This window comes from Nylanderia fulva, unplaced genomic scaffold, assembly GCF_048542155.1.
Source record: "Nylanderia fulva isolate GAGA-0341 unplaced genomic scaffold, ASM4854215v1 Scaffold31, whole genome shotgun sequence".
NCBI lineage: Eukaryota > Metazoa > Arthropoda > Insecta > Hymenoptera > Formicidae > Nylanderia > Nylanderia fulva.
Window position 1 is genome coordinate 2,636,556 of NW_028190379.1, and position 27,182 is coordinate 2,663,737.

Genomic DNA, 27,182 nt, shown 5'->3' on the forward strand with positions numbered 1-27,182 from the left:
GAGCGCTCATCGCGCTCAAAAAAAAGCACCGTCTCATCCGGGACACGTGTTTCTAATATCTCAAACTCTTTGACCCTCGCGTCTTAAGATATATTTATATATCTAGAATGTTTTATTACATTACTCATTTTATATCCTTGGTCCTAGTGTAAGGTTACGATGTGTTTTTCATCTGTCTCTCAGCATCTCTCGCAAGAACGAATCGATATGGAAACGTGAGTTTCATATCCCTCAAGAATAATTGTATTCGGAAATATCCGAAAATATTTTCAAATTTATTAAGTTATCACACATTGGCAAGGATATGCATACACTTAAGAATAATCGTTTTAATTTTTACAAATGACGAACTAAATATAAACAATTAAAAAATATATTAATTTTTACTTTTAATAATATACAATCTATGTACATATATATTTTTTATTTGTCAATTTTATAGTCAATTTAATATTTTTTTTATGTACACTATATAGAGAATACTTTGCTTTATTGTGTCATTAATAACTAACTTAAAAAAAAATAAAAGTTAATGTCCTTTCTCGTTATGCTCTCTTGTTGGAATCTCTCCTCGGATATTGTTATTAATTTCCGGTCTCGAAAACGTAAAGCATTCGTTAATGGCACACCACCATTATATAACACCCCGCGCATTAATAAGAAAAATTCCTTCTAATATTTTCGCACAATTATTTTAATCGAAAATATAATCAGAAAGTTAAAATCACAGTTCTGTACTTCAACCATTCGATAGCGGGAAGTGTAGCAAAAGTAATAAGGCCAATCTGCATAAAGAGGGAGGAAGGAAAACCATCTTGGTTGATATAAACGCATTAGCGACAATCACACAATCGAGACACGTGGGAGTTCGAGAGGTTGGCGAATAGAGAGAGGAAACTGCGACATATATCGGATATCGCAATCGCGAACGGGATCTTTACGAGGGCTCGACTTTCTCCATGAGATCGAGTCACGATTAGGACATTGTCGCCCGCCCTTCTTTGATGTCCCTGGAGAACGAGCCAGCCCGTCCCACGTAGAAGAGTTGGAATCAAAACGAGGGAGCGAGGAAAGTGTTGAGAAGAAAGAGGGGAAACGTGTTGAAAAATGTACAAGTAGTGAAGAAATTCATGGAACGAAGGGGCGAAACAGGGAATGGATGGAGACTTTTCGAGACCGGAAACTAATAACAATATCCGGGAATTCCCAGCAGGAATATAACCGAGCGAGAGCATTAATTTTTATTTTAAAAATGATCAGTTATTAACGATAGTAAGCAACGTATTTCATATATTTTACATGGAAAATTATTAAAAACATTGTTGAATAAAAATGTTATATATATAAATTAATATATAAATTTTCTTTAAACATTTTTTTACAATCAATATTTTCAAATTAATAGTTATATAGTCAGTGTTGCGCTTAGATGATTTTAAAATTAGCCGGATAAAGGTGAGATGAAAATATGTAAATTTATCTTAGATAAGATGAAAACGATTTTTCCTCAGCAAAAATGTCGAGACACCAATAATTTTCGAATTATAAGTAGTTGAAAATAAAGGCTTTTTTGGAAACTAAGCCTTGTGGAAATAAAATATTAACAGAACTACATTCTTCAGTTAATTTTAGATAGAGTTTGCTTTAATAGAATTTTAATATTGGGAGCATGCTAAAAATGATGGCCTCCCTTAACATTTTCACTAAGGAAAAATTGTCTTCATCAAATGATACCAGGAATCTGTCATTAAAAACTTTTCCGCCAGTTCTGTATAGTTGATCCGATGCAACGAAAGATTCGCTTGTTACCGAGTTATTCCCTTTCGCATCTATCCACCTTGCCATTTGGTGTTTAATGGATCACGGGTCGCGAATCGCGCGACCCTTATCCTTATAGAATATCAGCCAGCATCCACAAATCGCGCCTTAATCTACTCGAGGAAACGCCAAATATTAGTTAAAATATTAACAGAACTACATTCTTCAGTTAATTTTAGATAGAGTTTGCTTTAATAGAATTTTAATGTTGGGAGCATGCTAAAAACTATGGCCTCCCTTAACATTTTCACTAAGGAAAAATTGTCTTCATCAAATGATACCAGGAATCTGTCATTAAAAACTTTTCCGCCAGTTCTGTATAGTTGATCCGATGCAACGAAAGATTCGCTTGTTGCCGAGTTATTCCCTTTCGCATCTATCCACTTTGCCATTTGGTGTCTAATGGATCACGGGTCGCGAATCGCGCGACCCTTATCCTTATAGAATATCAGCCAGCATCCACAAATCGCGCCTTAATCTACTCGAGGAAACGCCAGGAGCTCTCGCTCTCGGCGCCGAGCTCTCGAGCTTACATATAGGGCGGAGAACGGTAGTTAGAAATCCGTCGAGGAGGACGAGAGAAGGCGGGGTCCCTCATCCGCGGGGACTAAGCCCGGGGTTTGATCCCTCACACGTAAAACTAAGTCTCGAAATAATTCAATAACAACATTAGTAGCAGGGCTACGCCTCCCGCGACCCCTCGACAGGGCCGGAACGTGCCGTACTCGTGTTTCTCCCTGTGTGTATAAGCCTAGAATTCGGATCCTGCGCGAAGAGGTGAATTAGTGCCAGCCGTTTCCCCGAGTCGGTCCGTCCTCTTCCTTCTCTCCCTGCCCGCTCGACTCTGCGAGATGGATCTGATGCTAATACCGGCCGACTAATTGCATCCTCGTATAGCGTAACCTCGACGAGGAACGCGACGCGACGCTCATTCCCTTCGAGAAGAGTCCCGGTGATCAAAGATCGCGGGATGCTTAGGGGAATACGAGACCTTAATTTTAATGACAGATTCTTGCGGGCCAATTTGCAATCTATTCTTCTCTCTTTCCCTTTTGATTAAAAAATTATGATATTGATGATTGTCGAGTTGTGAGAATGAACTCATTAAGAATAAAATTCTTGTGCGCGCGCGGATTCAGTTTTCGAGTTACAATGAAGTAATTATATAAATATATATATATATATATATATATATAAAATTCAATAACTTAATCTAGTAAATTAATTTGTGCGAATTAAGACAGTGAAACTCTCTAAGGATTCTTAATATAAATGGTAGTTTTCTTGGGGAGTGTCGTTCGACGGAAATAAATTACGAGGAATTTGAGGAATTTGGAACACCTTGTAGTATAGGTGACGTGTAATTTTGGGATGGAACGTTTACAATTCGCAAGGGCTGCTTATACCGGAGCGCTTGTTTCATTGTTGCCCAAAATATCTGGACAGATTTAGATTCTTCAATGAAAGCCAATTTTCTCTTAATTTAAATTTATAAGATTCTTTTCAACACATTATATTTAAAATAAAATAACTCATATATATATATATATATATATATATATATATATACTACAACTTGTAATATATAATTTAATATAAAATGTTTTAATAATTAAAACACAATGAAATATCCTTAAAATCAGATAAGATTTAAATACTTCATATAATATTTTTCCATAATTTTCCTTCTCCAATATTAAATAATTTTATATATGTATTTAGAGATAATCGACAATTTGTTTAATATGTAACACCATATTTAATATTAATTATTGAAATATAACATATGAAATATAAAAGATTATTTAATTAACTAAAATATCGATAATGTGTTACATTTAAATATTATTCTTTCATACTCCACATAAACATAGTATGTGGAAATGCATAATTATGCCCATTACGCACTTTTGAAACGCGAAAATGACCAATCATCTGTTACATCAAAATTGACTTGCATATTAATAACATGCCCCTGCGCGCATCCTCTCCTCGATAATGCATCATCGCATTAATGAAAGGGAGCGTCGTTTGCATCTTCTTTTCATAATATCCATTATCGATACCCCAGGCAGCAGTCGCATCGATCGTTATTAACGACCGAGGGCATTAATTTTCGCGATTCGAAAATTTTTCAGAAGCGCCGCGCACGCCGTTTTATAGAGATTGCACCCGAAATATCGGCGCGTGACGTAAATGCATGCATATTCGCGTAGAAATATGAACGGTAATACGGCCAACGCGCACGAGCAATCGCACCCGGGCTGGAATATCGCACTGGAATCCACCGACAAATGTAAGTATATTGTCAGCCACCGCGAACCGCAATAAATCCGGGAGAGATGCCTGAATTTCCACATAATACACATCCCCGAGCTATTCGCAACACACGGGGAGAAAGAGAGAGAGAGAAACATATCGGAATATAATATATCTCTTTCTCATCGTCATCGCGATGCATTCGCCTCGTGTTCATCGGCTGTGGAATTGTTCGTATCGATATCTCGCGCATAAATCCCGAGCTAGCTGCCCGACCGAGAGGATAATAAGGTCTCAAGCCGTAATTACACGGCGAGTTAATAAGCTCTATTGAAACGTCGCACGCGCCCTTTACTAGTGAGACAAATTGTGCGGAAGGATGCCGCTGTTCTAATTTAAACTCGGCGTGAAGAAATAATACAGATACGATCTATAGCCGTATAAATGTTGAGAATCGTGAATAATGTTAAGATTAAAATCCGATGTAATAAATCGTCGCAGATACGATCTTTTCTCTGTACGCATAAAAAGAAAAATTCTCTTCTTTCAAGACGCTTTCAAGCTATTACAATTGATTCATCAGCGTGATATGCGCTGTTCATCCTTATATATCATTTTTCGAGCTTTTTCGTTCTCGACTTTTCAACGAGAATGAAAAGTATTGTTAGTCGTAGCAAATTAATTTCAAGCATTATTGAATATTGGAATAAAAAGTTTATTGATTTCGTGTCTCGAATAATGTTAGAAAATTTAATCAAGAGATGTTGAAAAATAAAAATTATATCATAAGCTTTGTGATAACATTTACAGTATTATTTATTTATTCGCGATCAAAGTGACAAAAAAATCATACTTCATAAAGCTACACAGAGATCATTTTTTCTTAGAATTTACCTTGAAAATCATAGTCATGCGGGACAATATGCTATTGGAACAATTTTAAGAGTTTCTCTGATTAATATTTACTACAATAAAAAAAATTAATATCTATCACAATATAAGATATAAAATATGTTGGATTAATTTTACTGTGTACATATTAATATTTTGTATTGTGATAAATATTTCATCAGAGAGAAACTTATAAAATTCTTCCAATACCATAATGTTCCACAATTATCATGCTTTTCCGGGTAAATTCTAAGAAAAAATTCTCTCCATGTGCATAATCCGATTAATTTTTCAAAGACCGCGTTGAAAAATATTTTCGTCCAATTCGTCTCCCTAGGTCTCTAGATGTCTCATTCGACTTCAACAACTTTCCGACCAACAAAAAGAGGGAAGAAGGCGCCGACTAACCGCCTAATCGTGTTCTACACCAGCAGACGCACTTTTGATCCGCGCCGAGAGATCATTCCCATAAATATATCGTAGACTGGGCGGAGAGGAATAGCACATGGCTCCGAAAAGACACACGTCCTAGGCGGTCGACATCTGGTTTCGCAGTGTGACGATAGCCTCGTTAGTCGCCATCGTTCTCGGCCTCCCGTAATCTTATTATAGGCCGCGTGCTCTCCTTCTTTAGGATTTTATTCCATTGCTGGCGCATCTCGAACCGTGTCTGGTCCACTTGGAACCCGCGATTTACGATCATTATAAGCGTTTCCGCGCGATGCGTTTGTCCCCGACTCGGAAGCGGCAACGATGATGCAGTCGATATCCGGCAGAGACTGGCCACTCGTAATATCAAATTTTCAAGCATTATTAACGATGCTTTCACTGATGCGCTACTCATGGCGGTATACAGGATGTTTCAGAACTGGCGGAAAAAGTTTTTAATCAGATTTTCCTGGTATCATTTATTGGAGACGATTTTTCCTTAGTGAAAATGTTGAGGGAGGCCATTATTTTTAACATGTTTCCAATTTTTGCTATTATGTACCTATATGACTAAGTCTTATATTAAAATTCTATTAAAGCAAACTCTAAAATTAACTGAAGAATGTAGTTCTGTTAATATTTTATTTCCACGAGGCTTTCCAAAAAAGCCTTTATTTTCAACTGCTTATAATTCGAAAATTATTGGTGTCTTGACATTTTTGCTTCGAGGAAAAATCATCTCCGAATGATACCAGGAATCTGCCATAAAAACTTTTCCGCCAGTTCTGAAACATCCTGTATAAGTAATGCAGCAGTATATATCTACTAGTTACGATATAATATTAGAGAGAGAGAGAGAGAGAGAGAGAGAAAAGTAGATTACAAAATAAAGAGAAAAATTTATATCCGCTATATTAGTAGTCATCGCATACAGAAATAGATCTCGCAAGAATCTTTTGGAATAAATGTCTTGACTGCCTTTAACACAATTTTATTTTGTATTATTATTATTGAAATATCAATATTACTGGTGCATCAATATTATATTTTTATATTGTTATATTATTATTTAATTAACTAATTCGTCAATTTATTAGAAACACAATTTTTTAAATTTAACGCTTGTATATTAAACAGGTAAAGTCTTCTCTTATTCACTACGTTGTGTGTATTGTTCTTATGGCACAAAGTACTACGTATCTTCTTCTTTAGTTTGCTTCTGCTTCGTTAGAGAAAACTTCACAAGTGCTCACTCTCTCTCTCTCTCCTAGTTTTGACGTGGATTTTCCTTCATACGCAAGAAGTAAGGAAAATTATTTTAACCCACATCTCCTTTTGATATCAGCTTAGAAGAAGTCAGTTTGACATGGAATTTTTCGTTTGCATAAAAATGAGTGAAAATTAAGAAGAATAATTTCATAAATAATAATCCTTAAGGTTGCCAGTAATAATTAATAAAAAACCACTCCTCAATGTTTAAAGTCGACCAGACTGGCAATAATTTATTATAAATAATTATTTGAAATACAACAACAACGTTTCGGCTGTCATTGCAGCCCTTTTCAAGTACATCAAATTTAAAACAGTAAATCAACTTCTATGCAAACTACCGACAATGTTAACGCTTGTTTTGATGTAGTCTTACATTGTTCATCAAAACAAGCGTTAACATTGTCGGTAGTTTGCATAGAAGTTGATTTACTGTTTTAAATTTGATGTACTTGAAAAGGGCTGCAATGACAGCCGAAACGTTGTTGTTGTATTTCAAATAATTTTTTATAATAAATTATTGCCAGTCTGGTCGACTTTAAACATTGAGGAGTGGTTTTTTAAGAATAATTTCGTTGAAACTCCTTCATTAAAAATTCTACTTTTCCATCTTACTTATCCATATATTCTGTTCAAAGAAGAAGTTCAGTTATCATTGAATTTATTACGATAATATTTCTCTCTCTCTCTCTCTCTCTCTCTCTCTCTCTCTCTCTACCTGAATTATTTTGACGCTTCGTGACTGTATTCGTTTCGCATTACGCAAAAAAGGACCACTCTTCCTCTCTCTCTCTCAAAAAGCTTGCGATGAACGATTGCAACAAGCCGGGCAATTTGTACCGGCGGGCAAATACAATCACGATCGGCAAAATAAAAAAAAAGTGACAGAGAGAGAGAAAGGGAATGTAGAAAAAACACAAATCAACCACGTCTACCTCGTTCAAGCGTCGAATACGAAACAACGAACGAGTCGAAGCGCGCGCGAACGGCGGAGTAATTAGTCCGGGGCACTTACATAATTCAAAAAGCTCGAAAAAAGGTCTCGCCGCAATTTCCCCGGCTTTTTTTCTTCTCTTCTCCCTCTCTTCTATTCGGCACCATACGAGAACACTCAATCACTGTCCCGCAAATAAAGTATTTTAATGCGCGGTCGTTAGCATGCTAATAAACGGTCGGCTTGCATAATTCTCGGCGAGAATAAAGTGGAAGAATGAAGAGGGTAGAAGAGAGAGAGAGGGAGGAAAGGTGAAGGGACCGCGAGAGAGAAAGAGAGAGTCAATCTTCGGGCCCTCGGGCCCCCTTGCGATTAATTACCGCGCGGTCAGACCGTCACGGCCGATGAGAGTCATTAGTTTCTTCGGGAAATCTCAGCGCCGAAGCAGAGCCGGCCTGGAAAATCGCGGGGCCTGATGCAAACTTCAAGAGAGATCTCTCCCATTATTTTCAAAAATTTTATATATATTAAAGAATGAAGCAGGTACAATTTACTTTAACTTGTAAACTGTAGACGGAAAGAATTTATCCTGAAAATCATGGTAATCGTGGGACAATACAAAATATTAATATGTACATATTAAAATTTTGATCGAATATATTTTATATCTTATTGTGAAATATTATATTTTTTATTGTGACAAATATTAATCAGAGAAACTCTTATAAAATTCTTCCAATACTATATTGTCCCACGATCACCATCATTTTCTTTTCAGGGTAAAGTCTAAGAAAAAATTCTCTCTGTGTATATTCGACATATATTTTTTCGTCAGCAAGCCTTTGCTGAAATTAACTCGCAGTAAAAGAGAGAGACAATGTCAGGAAAATTTAAACCATGTCATTTTCAAATCTCGCCGAATGATAAAGAAATATAGACACAGTCGAAAAGTTTTTCGTTGGACGAAATGGACGCTCGATTCAAAACATGAACTGTGTATTTCAGAAATAGTCGAGTTTCCTCTCTCGACAATGTTAATCCTCCGATCCATATTTCAAAGTGACCGATCCATTTTTAATGGACGTAGATGGAAACGTCTATTCTTTTTTTTTTTCGTCGAGGTGATAAAACGACGAGCGAGTATGCGTATCTATATAGCGGGAGATTTTCAACGCGATCAAGCCGCAAGTAGTAGACGGAAAGAATTTTCTCTTAGAATTTAGCCTGAAAATCATAGGACAACATAGTATTAAAAGAATTTTATAAAAGTTCCTCTGATTAAATAATTTTTTCGTCAAAAGAATTTTATAAGAGTTTCTGCGATTAATATTTGCTACAATAAAAAATATTAATATCTATATCATATATTTTATATTTTATTGTGCTAGATATTAATAATTTTTATTGCATAGTAAATATTAATCAGAGAAACTCATAAAATTCTTTTGACAAAGAAATATTAATATATATATAGTAAATTTTACTATATGTACATATTAATATATTTTATTGTGCTAATAAAAATATTTAATCAGAGAAACTTTTCTAAAATATTTCCAATACCATATTGTCCCACGATTACCCCGATTTTCATCTAATTAATATTTACTACAGTAAACAATATTATAATATTTACGACATATTTTATATTTTATTGTGCTGAATATAAATATTTTTTATTGCGGTAAAAATATGAATCAAAGAAACTCTAATAAAATATTCTTCCAATACCATATTGTCCCACGATTAATTATCACGACTTTGAGGGAAAGTAAAATCTGAGAAAATTCTCCGTGTGCGCGTCGCTTCCGACCCTGATGCTGCATCCGAGAGGAGATGAGAGGCGCGCGAGATTCCGCGCGGGCATCATCGGACCGCGCGGTGCGGCTAGGCGCTGTAATTACAGCCGTTAGTTCGCGCATACATCAATTATCGATGACACGACGACACGAGTCCGCCGCTCCGGGGCACACAGCCTCCGCGATGGGAAACGCAGCCGCCACCGCCGCATCGCGCACTATATCATCCGCGCCAGCTTTCCCGAATCCGCGGGATGCTCGATATTAGTATCTGGCAGTAATTTGCACTCCGACTCTTCGACCGCCGAAGACGTGTTGACGGGTTAGGATATTGCTCGCATATCGCGGGATCAGCGCGCACGTATTATATATATATATATATATATATATATATATATATATATATAGATATAGATATACGTTTGTCCATATAACATTATATTCGGAACGTTCCCTCGCATAAACGCGTTATAAATTATCGACGATATATACTCTCGCTCTGGAGAAAACGCGGATGAAAATTTGATTTTCTCGATTTTTGATATGATAGATGATCGAAGATAGAAATGGAAAAGATGAGGAAGAGAAAGGAAGAGAATTGAATAATTTACCGTAGAGTATTTCTTTTCTCTTATAAGATTTATCGACCCGCCTTGTGTTCTTCTAAATACAATTATTTCTTTAAATATTTAAAGAGAGAGAGAGAGAAAAATATTCATTTATTCTTTTTCTATCTATACAATTAAATTTCAAAAAATGCAGTGTCTTAATATATTTTAAGCTATTTTATAAAATACTAAATTTATAAAATATTTATAATATTTGATAAAATACAAAATCATCACCATCTAAGAGGTACATTAAATTACAGATATTTAATCTTCTTTACTAAATAAATAAATGATCCTTTTTCTCATATCTGTCAGAGTGCACGTGGCTCAACGTGGATCAGGTAGCAGCGCGTGTTCGCCACTTTCAAAATATATACATACAGGTACAATGACAGGCAATCGGAATCCCCCTCGGATTACCCGAAACCGATGAAAAGCCCATTAGCTCAAGTAGAAATCAAGCCGGCGTGACTAAAAACGCGTTTAATGGCCGCCGGCACGGCACGGCGGTCTTTTCGTTGTCGAGTCATTAAGAGCCAATCTCTCGCTAGGCTCCTATTAATCATGCGCCATCGGAACACCAGCAGCCTCCACGATCGTTTCCGCGAGCGCACGCATACCTCGCCGCGAATTAATGATCGGTTATGTCGGTACGTGTTATTAAGCTACGAGAGAGCTGCTGGAACTCGAGTACAGATGCTTAATCGTCAACCGTGCACCGTGGTTAAATTTTGGTAACGTAACTACCTATCAAGGATCAAGATGATCCCGATATATGAAGGGTGTAATAACTCATCTTACGCAGAGGAGGCTAATGTTCGCTTTTTTATTTTATTTTAGCAAGCGCGCATGTATATTACTTATTTATTTTTTTAATTATTAACTTGTATATATATTTTGTAGCTTATACAAATTATTATTTAATAAATCCGCAGATTGTTACGCAGCTAACGAAACAGTCGTCGTGCTCCAATAATTTTTATCCGATACTTTTTTCCCACCAAGTAACGTAAAAACTATCGGAATCGAAAGGATTCAATATCGCGAGTACCTAAAGCATCGATATCTCGATGGAATATCGCGAAGTGTCGACGCTTTCGAGGTAGTCTTATATGGATTTTGACGCACGAACACGAGTCGTTTCTATAAATGGAATAGAAGCAACGTAACTTAATATTAAGTTAACCGGTCGGATATAATTCGGAAGGGAAATACAGTTAAGAGAGGAGCGATATCATCAGGAGGAAATAGAGAACATCCAGCCGGATAAAAGTGGCATAAATCTGCTGAATCGAGATATCGCGACTGCCGAGTAGCGAGGTCGTTATCCGGCTCTTTATTTTTCTCTCTCTCTCTTTCTTTCTTCCTCTTTCTCTTTCTGTTTCCTAATAGATCGTAGAAATCTTTAAACTTGAAATAGTCGTCTCAATTCGTTTGTAGATTACTGTATTACTTACCGCGTCTTGTATATATTTCATCTTAATTAATATAGTTTTTTTCGGACTACAAAATTTATTTACCAATGCACTTTATTATCCAAAGTGAGCTTGTAAATTTGTTAAGCGTATATTTGTTACATGCTTAATTTGAAAGAAATTTATAATCCAATCTTTCTTCCTTTACTCGAAAGTAATTCTCTTCAATGCGCTGCACAATGTGCAAGCATAAAAAAATCATTTTAAATATAAAATTTTCAGATATGAAAAATTAATAAAGTGTCAAGTGATAGTAAATTATTACTTACCGCGTCTTATATGTCATCTCAATTAATATAGCTTTTTTCGGACTACAAAATTGATTTACCAATATGCACTTTGTTATTCAAAGTGAGCTTGTCAATTTGTTGAACTTATATGTTACATGCTTGATTTGAAAGATATATTTATAACCCAATCTTTCTTGCTTTATTTAGAAAGTAATTCTCTTCAATACACTGCACGATGTGCAAGCATAAAAAATTCAGTCATCATTTTAATATAAAATTTTCAGATAGACATGAAAAATTAATAAAATATCAAGAGGTAGTAAATCCAAGCCACAGTATCGTAAAAAAGTTAGTTTTTCAACCATTCGCAATTTAATAACAAACCTGGATATCCCAGGATAGCATGTTTATATCGGAAACGCATTTTTTCCATCATAAAAAATAAAGCTCGGTATCAGATATTTACATTTAACGTCGCGAGTGCAACTACGAAACGAACTCTCCCTCTTGAAAATATCTGGAAAAGATCCATTCGCGCTTCTTCACACATGCCGAGGCATTGTCTCACGAAACGCATCATCCACTTCCTTTGCAGATGATATCGCGTCGTAAAAACAATTCCCCAGCATTGGTATCTGGCCGGAGCCAGCCGGCGATGCTCTCGGAACCCAAAAAATCCCTCGTTTCGTAGGAAAAGAGGGCTTAAATAAAGTCGCGCACGCCCCTTTTTTACGACTGATATATGTTGGCTCGGTCGTTAGCAATATCGTGATCAGGCTCTCGACTTACCCTATACGTTGAGCCGCTCGAAACATCCTCCGCCTAGGATATCCGTTGCACCTGGCGAACCGCTATGTGGGGTCGTTCTCTTCGTGGTTGTCAGAGGTGACGGAGATCTCTCGGCGAGATAGAACCAGCATCGTACTTCCGTGATTATGGACCTACACAAATGCGATAAAATTTTAAAAAGCCAGAAAATTATAATAAGGCGTGTGACAGTAGATGAATTTTTTTCTCTAATAAGAGAATTAATAAAATAAACATTTTTCTATTTAATTTATATATAAATATTTTTCTTATAATATATTTATATTCTCTCTACAACATATATAATTTATATAGGAAATTTTATAGAGTAATATAAATTTGTGTGTATGTGTGAATTTAAAGTTATGGTTAAAATTATTATTTATGTATGAAATTAATTAAGAAAAGAATGAAGAACTCGTATTTCCGATTTTCTTTAATGATATATTTTTAGTTACGTTTTTTCTTATGCTTCTACATATGTGCAAATTATATAAAGATAGCTGCAGTTTTGATATATGAGTTAATGAGATGAAAAAAAAGTGAATTGTTTTCATCTTTTATTAACATTTTTCGAATAATTTATGTTTCAGATTCAATTCCGAATCTTTCTAGCAAACTGATACGGCACTGGATGGGATTGTAACCGAGGCTGCAGCACATGGAACAAGGGCAACAAGGGTCGAAGAGTGATGCGCCGCTTGACCGTGGCCTATACGTAAAGCCGACGAAATTAATCGTGCACTAAAAGCTGGCGACCGGGAATTAACGTGTTAGTGCGTCCCAAATTCCGGAAAATATATCGTCGACACCTGCGAAACGAGCAAGGCAAAGCCAGGACGTTAAAGTGAGTTTTATTAGCCTAACACTATCTTTCTCGAACTCAACTTGTCGAGACAATAAAATTAGCTTCTCGTTTGGAAAAGTATGCAGCATATGTGATTGAAATTTTACTTGAATAATGATCATATCTTATATAGATACATAATAGTACAATATTGTGTAAAAAAATGCTACAGGATTTTTGAAAGAAATTTTGAAAAAAAATTGACAATATAAAATAATATCTTCCAAGTATAATCGAGAAAATTATTACACATCATTAATAAGAGAATATCGCGAATGAGTGTTTTAAATTTCGATTCAACAGTTTATCCCCATTAGTGGATAAAAGCTCCACAGTCGGTACACTCGTGTAGGCTTGCAGGGATAATAATATATGGTAAAAAAAAAAACAGATTCTTTTTATTTAATAAAGAAAAGAACAAAAAAAGTTTATTGCACTGACTCTAGTACTCCAACAAGATCAATACAAAATTAATATAGAAATAAAAAATATTCGTAAGCGCAATTATAAACTCCCTATACGCTTTAACAAAATCTCTTACTAATAATCTCGATCGGAGCCCGCTCATTCGTCTCGCGATCTCAATTTTCCTCTCTTCTCGTAACGCTTGCTCTCACTCGACTCTCAGACTACGACTGTGTCCCTTATCGCTCTGCGAACCTTTACCTGCTCTCCTATCAATTTTTCGCAAGTCATTCTAATTCGGCAGCGCCCCTGCCTAATCGCTGATTTCGGATAACTATATCCGAGGAATCTTTCGAAGAATCGATAAAACCTTCCTGCCTTATCGATCTTTTAAAGTACAATTTCAGGATATCTCTAGTTGCCGCTTACAGCTTCGGCCATTCTGACACTTAATAGTTCGTCCCGAACTATTATTATTATATATATATTTTTTTTTCATTATATACATTCTTCGCTTTGTTCGGTCGCTTTAATCGCAATTTTCGCCTATCTTTATCCATGGTTTAATTTTGTCTGCCGACAGAATCGTATTGAGCGGCTTTTGCGTGAGATTAAAACCAGGGATATCGCATACTACAAATCGGTTGTTCCTCAGAATTTTTTAAATTTGATAGGGCCCTTTATATTTTGCCGCTAATTTCTAATTTGACCCAGGTTTGTGTTGTAGAATCCTAATCATTACAAAATCTCCCTCCTTATATTTATTTGGTTTTTTGTGACTCGCATCATATCTAGCTTTATTATATTCTTGCACCGCTCGATTAACCAGTTTAGCAGTGTCTCTCAATTCTTCTCGTTCCTGCTCTATATTCCGGTCTATGTCCGCTAAATTATTAATAAATTCTCGGAGTTCTTTATCGGTGGTGTTTCGCTGATCGTATCCTAAAAGTAATTTACTCGGGGAAGTATTAATTGATTTATGAAAAGTATTATTTATTATAAATTGAGCTCGACCTAATCTATTAGCCCAGTCGGCCGGGTTATCAATTAATTTGGCTAAGGTGGATTTTAAGAATCTATTCACACGTTCTACCGCGCCATTCGCCCAGGGCGAAGCCACTGCCGTCATTGAATGTTTGATATTATTCTCGTTTATGAATTTTGCAAAACTATTCGCCGAAAAAGCTGTTCCTCTATCGCTAATTATTTTTTCCGGGGCGCCAAACAAATGTAATAGAGTCTGCAAGTGCAAGATGACTTGCTCAGATGTCGTCGACACACAAGGGAATAACCAAACGAACTTTGTATATGCATCGACAACTACTAAAATATACTTATATTTTTTCGAGGTTTCCTCTAATGGCCCAAAATGATCGAGGTGAAGCGTATGAAACGGTACGGGGGTTATCTCTACTAATTCCATTGATCCTTCGCGTTTCCCTGCAGCTAGCGAATTACTTAAACATTTAACGCAATTATCGATATATTGTCGCACCCTAATTTTCATTCCGGCAAACCAATAATTTTTTATTATTCCATGGATGGTTTTATCGATTCCAACATGCCCTAATTCGTCATGGTGAATTCGAATTATATTATTTACCATATTTTCCGGTATTACAAATAACTGGCGATCTTGATATTTTCTAAATATTAAACCATCAATTAATACAAAATATTTATTTTCTTTAAATTCTAGCTCTGTTGCCAACTCTTTTAGTTTGATGTCCGCCAATTGTTTGTAGAGAACCTCATCTTCTATCGTAATATTATTTATTAACATTACTTGGCGACTTAAGCTGTCCACGTGTATCATACGGTTAGAGATACGATGTGTTAATTCAAATTGATAGTTTTGGAGAAATATGCTCCATCTTGCTATTCGCGGATTTATATTAATTTTCTTCATTGCAAGCACGAGAGAGTTGCAATCTGTGACTATTTTAAATTTAATTCCCTGCAGATACATGTGAAATCGCTCGACAGCTTTAACAATGGCTAATGTTTCGAGTTCGAAACTATGATAATTTTTTTCACTATCATTAGTCGCCTTGCTATAATACGCGATCGGTCCGAAACATCCATCACTTTGTTTCTGTAACAGAATTGCTCCTAAACCGTGGCTGCTCGCATCGGTATGCAGCTCTGTTTCGGCCAATGGATTATATACACGTAAGGTCGGCGGGGAGGTCAATTCTTGTTTCAGGCACTCGAATGCCTCTTTACATTGAGCATCGAATATATACGGGGTGTCTTTTCGGACTAGAGCATGTAACGGCCGCGCTTTTATTGCAAAATCTTTAATAAATTTCCTAAAGTAACTGCATAATCCAAGAAATCTTTGAATTTCTTTTACATTACGTGGCTGTGGATATTCTAGAATAGCTGAAATGTGCCTTTTGCATAACGTAATTCCGTTCTGTGAGACTAAATAACCCAAATACTCTATTTCGCGTTTAAGAAAAAAGCATTTAAATATATTCAACTCCAAACCATATTTTTTAAGGGTAATTAAAACTTCCTGCAAAATAGTTAAATTTTCTTCGGCAGAATCGGTGCCTATCAATAAATCATCTATATAGACTAAAATTTTTCCCGCTCGAATCATGTCTTGAAATATATGTAAAATTCGTTTTTGAAACTCTGCGGGTGCCTCTGAATATCCAAACGGTAATTTTATATATTCGTACTGTCCGTTATGCGTCGCGAAAGCAAAATATTTGGTCGAGTCGGCGTGTATCGGAATCTGATGGAAACCGTCCTTCAGGTCTAATTTTGAAAAATATTTCTTACCGTACAAAGAGTCTAACTGATCGTCAATAATTGGGAATGGATATTTTTGTTGGTGAATTCTCTGATTTAGAGGTCGGAGATCCACGCACATACGTTTTTTCCCATCTCGTTTCGGAATTAATAAAACCCGCGCGCAATAAGGTGATATACTCGGCTTGATTATTTTTCGATTTAATAAATCGTCGATTATATTGTCTAGATCTTGTTTTTCATTGACCGACATTCGACGCGGCGCGTAACGAAATAATGAATCATCTTTCAAATAAACTTTAGCACAAAAATCATCTTTTACCATTTCCACCTCTAGATTATCCACATAACTAAAAATATTAAACAATCTTTCTTTTATTGCATGAGGTAAGTCCGCATCTAATTTTTCATTTATCTCATCTTGTACACAGCGCTTCTCAGTAACATCAATCGCAAAAATTGAATGTACACATTCTTCCTTATTGATCTCAAAAGTATAGCTTCCATTTCGATAAATTAACGTTAGATCAGCCTTTTGGAAAAATTGTCTACCTAAAAGCAAATCGTATTTCATCGTTCCGTCCTCTACTACCAAAAAATCTAAATTAAACCAATTTTCCAGACCGTTTAATTTTATTTTATCGAAACTTTTTCCCAGTACTTTAATTAATGAGTCATTAACTCCTTTAAGTTTTACATTTTGATTCACCGTATTTAACGCTTTCAATCCGTACAGTTTTTTAAACATTGATTCTCGCATTAAGTTCACGTAACTTCCCGTGTCTATTAGCGCATTTGTTTCTACATTCGAAAAAAAACTGATTACCTCGGTACAGGCGTTGTCCTTTGCATTTGACGGAAATTCACTCACATAAATAGTAGTAGCTGAAGACCCTGGCACCACGTCTGACGCCTGATCCTCTTCTTCTCTCCCGCTCTCCTGCTGGTCGATCACGTGACTCGTTCGTGTTTTCATCGTCGCCGACCTTTTCGGGCATCCTGGGCTGATGTGACCTTCTTCCCCACAGGTGAAACAAACAGGCTTTTTTACTGTACAGTCCTTGGCAAAGTGTCCTGGCTGTTTGCAATTAAAACAATTTTTTGACGAATTGTCTGTTGAGTCAGCGTTTTTCTTCCACTGACGATGTCCTCCCAAGTGACCTCCAGATCGAGCGTTGAAAGGTGCTCTAGTTAGCGTCGAATCCTCCGTGATTCTTCTAACGTGATCTATGAAATCCGGCACGTTGGTTACCCAGGTGCTTAGCACAAGCTTTCTGGTTGTCGGATCCTTCACTCCGTCTGCCAACAGCTCTATTTTCTCTTTCTCTGATAACGAAAGATGCTGCATCAGATTTAGTTTTTCCTCCGCATAGTCTACGAATTTTTGCTTGTACATGTTCCACGTCTTTTGTCCTATTTTCGCAAGGGTTGCTGTGTAGGATTCCTTGACTTCAAAATGTCTACGGATTTGAAATTTGAAATCTTCCCACGTTGCCACTGACTCCATCGCTTGTCGATTGTACCATTCGTAAGCACGATTTTTTAATTGAGAAACCGCTGCAAGCACGATAACGTCGTCTGTTAGCCTGTACATTCTAGCCGCACACATTATCCTGTCTAGCCACTTGACTATATTTTCATCGTCTTTTCCCGAGAATGTGGGAATCAGCTTCGTTGCAAATTTAATTTGCTGCCAATTGATTGCCGACACATTAACTTCCGTTGAAGAGCCACTCTCTCTTAAAACGGCAGGCGAACCTCTCGTTTCCTCCGACGCTTGCTGTCTCTCCTCCATGATCTGCACTACTGCTTGCACTACCTCTTGAATATTTATTGGGGAATACCCTGTGATTGGTGCACTCACCGACGCCCTTATTATATTTGAACTTGCCTGCGAGCTTCCGCTCCTCATCATTGACAGTCCCGCAGTCGGCTGCTCTTCTATTCTTACGCCCGTCGCTTTTCCGTGTTGATCCAGAAGATTCGGCGTACCTTCTCCTCTCTCACTTCCGGTTTCTGATAGCTGGTCCATGTCTTGGGCTGACGGCCACCCGTATCGTATACAATGGTCTAAGATTCTATCGAGAATAGCCAAACGCTTCCCACTTATATTCACCTTTAATCGGGCACCTAACGAGCGCAGTTGATTTATCGTTAATTGTTCTATATATGCGCGATCCATCAAAGACTTCCCGTACTGTTAACAGCCGGTCCCTTTGCCACGTGGCCACTCTCCTTTCGCCACGTCAGCGTCGCTCTCTCACTATCGCGCTCTCTTTCTAATACTCTGCTCTTCGCTAATTTTTTAACAAAAGTCTTATCCCACTTCTGATATGATATATATATTATATCCCAGCTCAGCTGTAGGCTTGCAGGGATAATAATATATGGTAAAAAAAAAACAGATTCTTTTTATTTAATAAAGAAAAGAACAAAAAAAGTTTATTGCACTGACTCTAGTACTCCAACAAGATCAATACAAAATTAATATAGAAATAAAAAATATTCGTAAGCGCAATTATAAACTCCCTATACGCTTTAACAAAATCTCTTACTAATAATCTCGATCGGAGCCCGCTCATTCGTCTCGCGATCTCAATTTTCCTCTCTTCTCGTAACGCTTGCTCTCACTCGACTCTCAGACTACGACTGTGTCCCTTATCGCTCTGCGAACCTTTACCTGCTCTCCTATCAATTTTTCGCAAGTCATTCTAATTCGGCAGCGCCCCTGCCTAATCGCTGATTTCGGATAACTATATCCGAGGAATCTTTCGAAGAATCGATAAAACCTTCCTGCCTTATCGATCTTTTAAAGTACAATTTCAGGATATCTCTAGTTGCCGCTTACACTCGTATATATCTCATCATTATCTCGTGATGTGCATCATTTATGCATATTTGGAATGAAACGCAACGCGTTACCGATTCGAGAAGCAACACGGAAAAAGAGCAAAGCGTATAAATTCAATGTTCGACGTATGCAAGCGGGTAGAAGTAACTGCACGATAACACGGCATTCCTCTGTGAGAGAGGCCAGTAATTAAGATCTCAACTGGTCCCAGGAGAGGCCCGGCCTCTCGATGAGCGGTCGTCTCCTTATGTCTTATCGCATGGCACGCTGGACTGGTCGATATGTTTTCGTGGCTTATTTCAGTGGTTCGCTCGAGAGGAAACGTGTTTTGAAGGACGTGTTTTGCAGAATGTAACACTAGCAGCGATATATTTTTTTTAAATAGTCTCTAGTCGTTTCTACACGAACTCCTCTCCGACTTTGCGGCTACGATTTGGCGCGTGTATACGAACCTTTCATTAATTAGCAATGCCAATCATCTTATTATACGATGCGCGCATGATCGGAATACCGCATTATCCTCGTCTCGATCGTACGTAACGCTGATAAATGCACGCCCGATGGAAACGAGCGCGGTTCGCGGCGATCGACTGCGGTAATAGACAGTTTACATTCAGCAATCCCGGGGAACAGCGAAACGTTTACCGTGACGATAGCTAGTCGTTACATCTACCGTTTCCCCGATAGCGACGCGGGTCCTCTCATGAGTTACTGAATCCACAATCAGCGAGAGAGCACGGCGACACGAACGTTTGCGGCCGCGTCGCGATGAAACGTGTGAGCTACCGAAAGATACTGCGAAATCAGAAGCAACGCGAGTCAAAATTCATTGCCAATAAAAATTCATTGTCGCAAACAAAAGCATTATTTCTTTGAGGTATCGAGAAATTAATGTACAATTCTCCAGCGATTAAGAAAAAATTTTCTCAGAAATCGCGATAATATTTAATATACGAAAAGTGATCGAAAAGATATTTTCTTCGTCGCAAATCTTATCTGCGAAATAGCACACAGAAAGAATATTTTTAGAATTGATTCTGAAAATTATGGTAATCGTGGGACAATATGATATTGAAAGAAATATTAATCAGAAAAACTCTTACAAAATTTTTCCAATACCATATTATCCCACAATTATCATGATTTTCGGGGTAAATTCTAAGAGAAAATTCTTTCGGTGTATAGAAGAATATAAAATCCGATATACAATTAAAAATTATTTTTATATAATATTTTATATATATTTATTTAATATTTGAAATGTCATCAGTCGGAAAAAAATGTTTTAAAATATTTGATATATAAAATCCTGAATCACGATTTTAATCAATCAGAATAAAAAGCTGAAAATATAAGTTTCCAAATAGCAAACAAAAATATAATAAAAATTCATTAATTCTCAATTTAAATCTCGAATTAATGTAAAATCTCATAAAATCATAATCTCGAAATTAATTAAAGAAAAAAATATGACAAATATATGCATTGCATTAAATATACAATTTTCTATTTGTGCCTTTCCGTAACTTCATTTCTTAAAAGAAATATTTTTTTCAAAATTTTTTTTCTGTAAAAAAATATAAGAGATATATAACAGCTTTAAAGAAAAATCTGCGTTTCTCAAAACACCGCTTTTGTTCACATACCCTTTGAAGAATGAGTTTCTCGATTACATTGAGGTATACAAAAGATCGGATACGTTCGATACCGCGCACTTGAGGACTTTTTCTAAAAAATCGGGCATTGATGCTCGCGAACCGCAATCGCGATAGCTGATGCAATCAATGCACGAATCGAGGTTTCGACGATATATATCCCCTTGATTGGATGAGACGCAAATTCGAGAGGGGTCATGAAGAGGAGAGCAGGTGAGCTAGCCCGATGCGCACGCATGCATGAAGTGCGGATCCCACGTTGCACTTGAGATGCAACCAGGCGCGATTAATGCACTCGAAGATGTTGGGGATAGGTTCGTTATTTTGATAGCACGCGCATTTACAGGCATCGTCCGCGCTATAGCCGTGTCAAATTGAGTTAAGGCACCGCGAGCTTCGTGAATGCCCAAGTTTCTCCGCTGCTCGGAATCATAATAATAAATTGCAGTTAAACAGTTAAAACGAAGAAGGGAGCTGCGCACAGTAGAAGTTGGACTCGGTAGAAGCGCGTTAAAATCGCTTTGCAAATTAAGTGCACGTTGCAGAAAATTACAAGAGTTTGCAGAAATTTTCATAATTATTGTATTGTGTTATGTAAGAAACCGTTTTAAGGAATCCTTGGCGGAATCTGATGATATTTTCTCTTCGACTTTCGGTTATTTTATTGCATGTTTAATTCATTTCTATTAAGCACGTTTCCTACCGTCTTCTAGTTATTTTTACACAGCCAAAGAAAATCTATGATTATAGCTTTCAAATTTCGTTATTTTATCCTCACAATGTCATTTTATTATTGCTATCATATATATGTAATTAGACATTTTTATTTAACAATTCATGTAATATACCGCGATAAAGTTGTAATGTTTCATTACAACTTTTTCTTTTCGTGTTTCAATTTATCTATCATTATTCCTGAGAATGAAATATTCAACGATAGCTAATATGTTTTAGCTGTAGCATTCTTCGTTAAACTATAGCTAAAAAATATTAGTTGCCATAATTAAAATTTTACCATGATAACTAAAGTTCAGGTTGCAATATAGGGACAGCTAAATTGAGCTATGGTAGCTAATTTTTTTTCGTGGCAAACATATTATATTAATTTAATATATTGCCATGAAATAAAAAAACATCTTCGTTTCAAATTTGCAAACAATTTTTCATCCGTTATATAACTGTTCCAATAATAAAGGAACCGAATAACTATAGCTAACAAATATGAATTACCATAGCTTAGGCATGATAACTAAAATTCGGGTTGTAATATAGGAACAGTTAAAATTTAGTTCAATTTTTTTTCGTGGCAAACGTATTATATTAATTTAACATTTTGTCGTTAAATAAAAAAACCGTCTTCGTTCCAAATATTTGCAAACAATTTTTCATCAGTTATAACTGTTCCAATAATAAGGGAATCGTGCCGAATTACACGCTTGCCCTCTCGACGAAGGTGCATTTCAGCAGATAAGCCACGACACCGCATCGTGGTTAACACAAAAGAAGCGGAGGAAACTTTCTTTTGGAAAGTGAGCCACGTATAATGCAACGAAGGAGCAACGGCAAGTAGTGTTTGCGTGCGCTGAGAAAACTAAAGAACCCGGAGCATCCAACCGCCCTTAGCTATCACTTCGAGCATGTAATGCACCCGTGCTTACTTACATGCGGTTCCACCCTCCGCCGCGTGCCTTTCTCTTCTTTTCTCCCCGTTGGCAGCTTTTACGGCCTCGTGAACCCTTTCGAACATGTCTGCGATGATCGCGAGCGATGGCGTGCACCGAAATATTTTGACCGCACGATCCCTTTCATCGTGGAGCGAAGTATTTCAGCTTCCCTCACGACGGATGAGCTGAAACAAATTGACAAGAATTCAAAACACGAAGTGATAGAAAATATATTGGATGTATTCTTTCTTTGTTAAATTCAATTTTAATTTAAATAGAGAAAGAGAGAGTGACAAGTAAATTTCTTTTCTCATGCAATATAGCATGATATCACGCTCGATAATAAAAAAGTTTAAAAATTCCTTAGATTGCTGCAAAAATATATATAAAAAAAATTGCCCACAGCAAGGAAAATCCGTTTACACATTACGAAGGGCGGCAGCTCACGTCGCAGGTGATTTTTGCACGAAATTATACGTGAAACTTAAAGCTAGCCGGCAGTTGCGTGAATAGCACGCAAACTCCCCTAAACTGACTAACACACGCTGCACTTTCGTGCCGTCAGCGCGGATGCTCCGTTTCGTAAACGGCGAAACTAGATGCACCGCACAACATCGGCCCGGCCACCTTTCTCTTTGATATTACTTCGGGCATGTAATGGAACTCACGGGAGACCCGAAAGGTACATCCTTTCTGCAGGCAAATACCACCGTTGTACCAGCAGCAGCGACGCAAGAACAAATATTTGATAGAACAAACGATGTATAAACCCGAATTGAGAACTGGAACCATCATCGCACCACCGATTACAAACGAGATCACGATACATATGAACTTATTTAAATAATTAAAAACTAAAATTAAAATTTAAAATATTATTGCAAGATATGACAAGACGTATAACGTTTTAGATGTTATTATAAATAACAAGATGATAGCTTTTTTTTTTTTTGGTGTGTATCTAATTTAAAAGGACCTCGCACTAATTCAATGGAAAATAACTCTCCATCGAATTGGCTGAATTTTTTACATGTTGTAGTTTAAGGCATTCTGATCAGAAGATGTAATAGCTTCAAAGCTAAATAATGGACAATTGCTAAGACGAATTCTTCGTGTTTGATTGACTGTAAATCAGTAATCATCTATTATTTAGCTTTGAGTTTATTATTACATTTTTTTGTTTGGCAGATCATAAGTTACAACATAGGAGAAAATCAACTGATTTTATCAAGATTTATTTCGTCTATGATTTTAGTAAGAGCAGCGGATTTTCTCATATGTTGTAATTTATTATGATCTGCTGAACAAAAAATGTAATAGGTTCCAAGCTAAATAATAAACTGTTACTGATTTACAGCTAGTTAAACGTGAAAAACTCTAGTTTTGCGAGTTGTTGTAACACAATAACTGTCCATTATTTATCTTTGAGACTACATGTTACATCTTTTGATCAGAATGCCTTAAGCTATATAAAAAAATTAGCCTATTCGACGGAAAGCCATTTTCCATTGAATTGTAGGGTCCTTTATTATTCATTAATACAATAAAAAATAATTTTACTAATTTACTTCAGTTTTGTTGGTTGATCTTGAAATTAATTGATTTGATAGAAGTTTTATATAATATTCTTAATTAAATATAATTCATTTCACAATTGAAAGCTTGGCAAAGAAAAATTATTTTTTATTACATGTATATATTTTGCCTCTCTTTTTTTCTCTTTCTGTTTAATATATGCATATACATTTAAAAAATTGATAGAGTACGCGACACATGTATCACAATAAATCTAATAAAAAAAAGGCCGCAACGCATTCGCATTTTCGGCATAAAAATGCACATTTCTGATAGAAACGCAATACCTAAACTCACGACTCATTAACTGATTGATATCCAACGATTACAAACACGGTTTTGATAACGCAAAAGCTTTTAACGTTTCCGAATTCAATGTGCAAACTACATCGTTAAATATAACTTTGGAAAAGAATAAACACGAAAAATTGATGGACAATGGAAAAGATAAAAGAAAAAACAGGGCATAACGGGTCTCCTATTTTTCAGAATTTTTCGACAACATACTCGCGTTAAAAAATACACGATATTCGATACTAATTAGCATATTCTTTGCGAATATTTGACAACAGTTAATGAATTCGCGAAATATTACTGGAATAAAACGAGCAATTCAATTCATTGTCGCATTTGCTACAGTTCAATTTTAATTAGATAAAGACAATTTCATTGTATAATTGGAAAAAGTAAATTATAGCAACAAAATGGAAAGACACAAAAATACACACACGTGTTTTTCCTTACAAATAAATCGTACGTTTTAAACGTGCATATTAAACTTTTTCAATGAAATATATATATTCACACATATAGATACATTAGTTATTGTTATTACTTTTATTATTGTTTACATACGGCAAATGATATTTAATTACATCACGGGTAAAACGGGATAAATGAAACAAGAATAATGTAAAATGTTAATAGAAAATGCATCGTGCTTCCATATCGATAGATATAAACGGAGTGCCCTTTAATTACACGATTGTAGAATGAGAAAAAGAATTCCAATATAAATAGATTACACTAAAAATAAAAGCGCCAAGAGTGTAAACGTTCATTGTAAAAAAATTTAATAAAAAAATCTGATTTATTAATTCTCTAATAAAAGTTTATTCACGCGCATTCTACATTTTATCAATTTTTAATCATCTACTTCTTTCTTCAGTTCGATGATGAATGTGTCTTTATCTAATTACAATTAGACCGTTCATTTGCGAATACGAATGGAATTACATGCGGATGTTACATCTATCAAATTTGACAAATTCTTGCTTGCTCGCGACTAATTAAGTTGAATCGACATAACACGATCGCGAACCTGCTGATCGAATAATACAATGATTTTATTTTTGTCGCATCTGCTTTATTCATTCACGTATTCTTTGCATGATTTTGAATTTTTCTGAATAAATAAATATTTCAGCGACTTTAATAAAACATGTTAATTAGACAATGCATTGTTTAATGAAATGCCAAGATTAATTATACAAAATAGTTGCGCAAAATATAACATTATTCGATAAGCATTATCTTATAATTAAGAAATTAACTATGATATTTATCACAATAAATAGCAATAATTTATAAAAGTACAAGGTACTTTTATAATTCGCAATTACATTCGCCTGTGTTTAAGAAAATAGTGATATTTTAAGCGAGATATCGATAGAATAAATATATCTCTTCATAAAACACTATAATTTTTGAAAACATTTTCGATATTATATAATTAAGATTATTAAAAATCTAATATAAATATATTAATTTAGTATAATTGCGAACATTTTTCTATGTTACAAGTGAGATATATTTATATACATAATAGTAGATCTTCTAATCTTAAATACCACATCTCTCAACATACTGAAAAAAGTTAATAATTATTAATCTAAAAAAATGCTGTAATAATAATAGCATCATAAATAATCAAGCAATCTATTAAATTTCTGTAACAGCACTGTACATATGGCAGTGTGAGAGAAGTTAACAATCGTTAACAATCGTGTCATCTCTCTCCTCTCTTTTTTTACACTTAATACTTTCATCTACATTTTTATTTTTACATTTGCACTTTATATGTTTCTCACTCGGATGATGTATTCCAATGCCAGCATCGCCTCCAGCAGGGTCTAATTTGATAATAATTTTATTTATAAGAGAACATGTATTATACAAACCTTGTTCTTATTTTTTTTAATATTACCTTTATCTTGCTGCTCCCATGTAATTTGCTCCATCATCTCTGAATCATTCAGTCGTTTTTTAGGCGAAGTAACCTTTAATAAAATGATCAGAAAAGAGATTTTATGGATACATTAATCTATTGACATCTCACTTTGTAAAAATTTCACAATTTTTCTGGATACATACAAATGTAATTGCGAATAATTGCGTGTATTTGTGACATTGTTTATTATTATAAAAAAATATTACATATTTAGAATTTTTTCTGAATACTACAATTAAATATTATAATTAGTTAGAACACTTATTATTTGTTTTAGAACTTAGAAGATGACTATCATTTTGATCAATAATTTAATAAACAATGTCTTTATGTATTATTTCTTTAATTGATTTTACCAAATATAATTTATTTAAATTATAAGTAAATTATAAAATTATAAGTGATAAAAATAATTGATATACCTCGTAAATCCGTTCAATGCGTTCTTGTTTTTTATTGGAATTGTTTTCTTTACCCTTTATTCCAAATTTGAAGAATGGTCCCACACCAAAGTTAATAGATCCGCCAATCAAGGAAAATGGTAATAATATTATGCATATGCAGAAAGTTAAGAAAAGAACGAATGTGATGGTAGTTTTAGAAACAAAGTTCAGTTTACCTGTAGAACAATAAGCGAATATTATAATTAATATTTATTAATATTGAAAAA

The 27,182-nt window shown here is 35.5% G+C and overlaps 1 protein-coding gene and 1 long non-coding RNA gene across 2 annotated transcripts in view; one reads left to right on the forward strand and one right to left on the reverse strand.

The window, feature by feature from the left end:
• Positions 1–27,182, forward strand: part of LOC146722489 (uncharacterized) — a 27,950-nt gene continuing 768 nt past the window's right edge. The window contains exons 1-2 of the long non-coding RNA XR_014925142.1: positions 1–215; positions 13,116–13,369. This is a non-coding gene — a long non-coding RNA (uncharacterized LOC146722489). The remainder of the gene's footprint in view (positions 216–13,115; positions 13,370–27,182) is intronic.
• Positions 25,354–27,182, reverse strand: part of LOC114933907 (uncharacterized) — a 4,379-nt gene continuing 2,550 nt past the window's right edge. The window contains exons 8-10 of the mRNA XM_029306490.2: positions 26,935–27,131; positions 26,489–26,561; positions 25,354–26,414 (exon numbers count right to left, since the gene is read on the reverse strand). Coding sequence (XP_029162323.2) covers positions 26,269–26,414; positions 26,489–26,561; positions 26,935–27,131 — 416 coding nt within the window. The 3' untranslated portion in view covers positions 25,354–26,268. The remainder of the gene's footprint in view (positions 26,415–26,488; positions 26,562–26,934; positions 27,132–27,182) is intronic.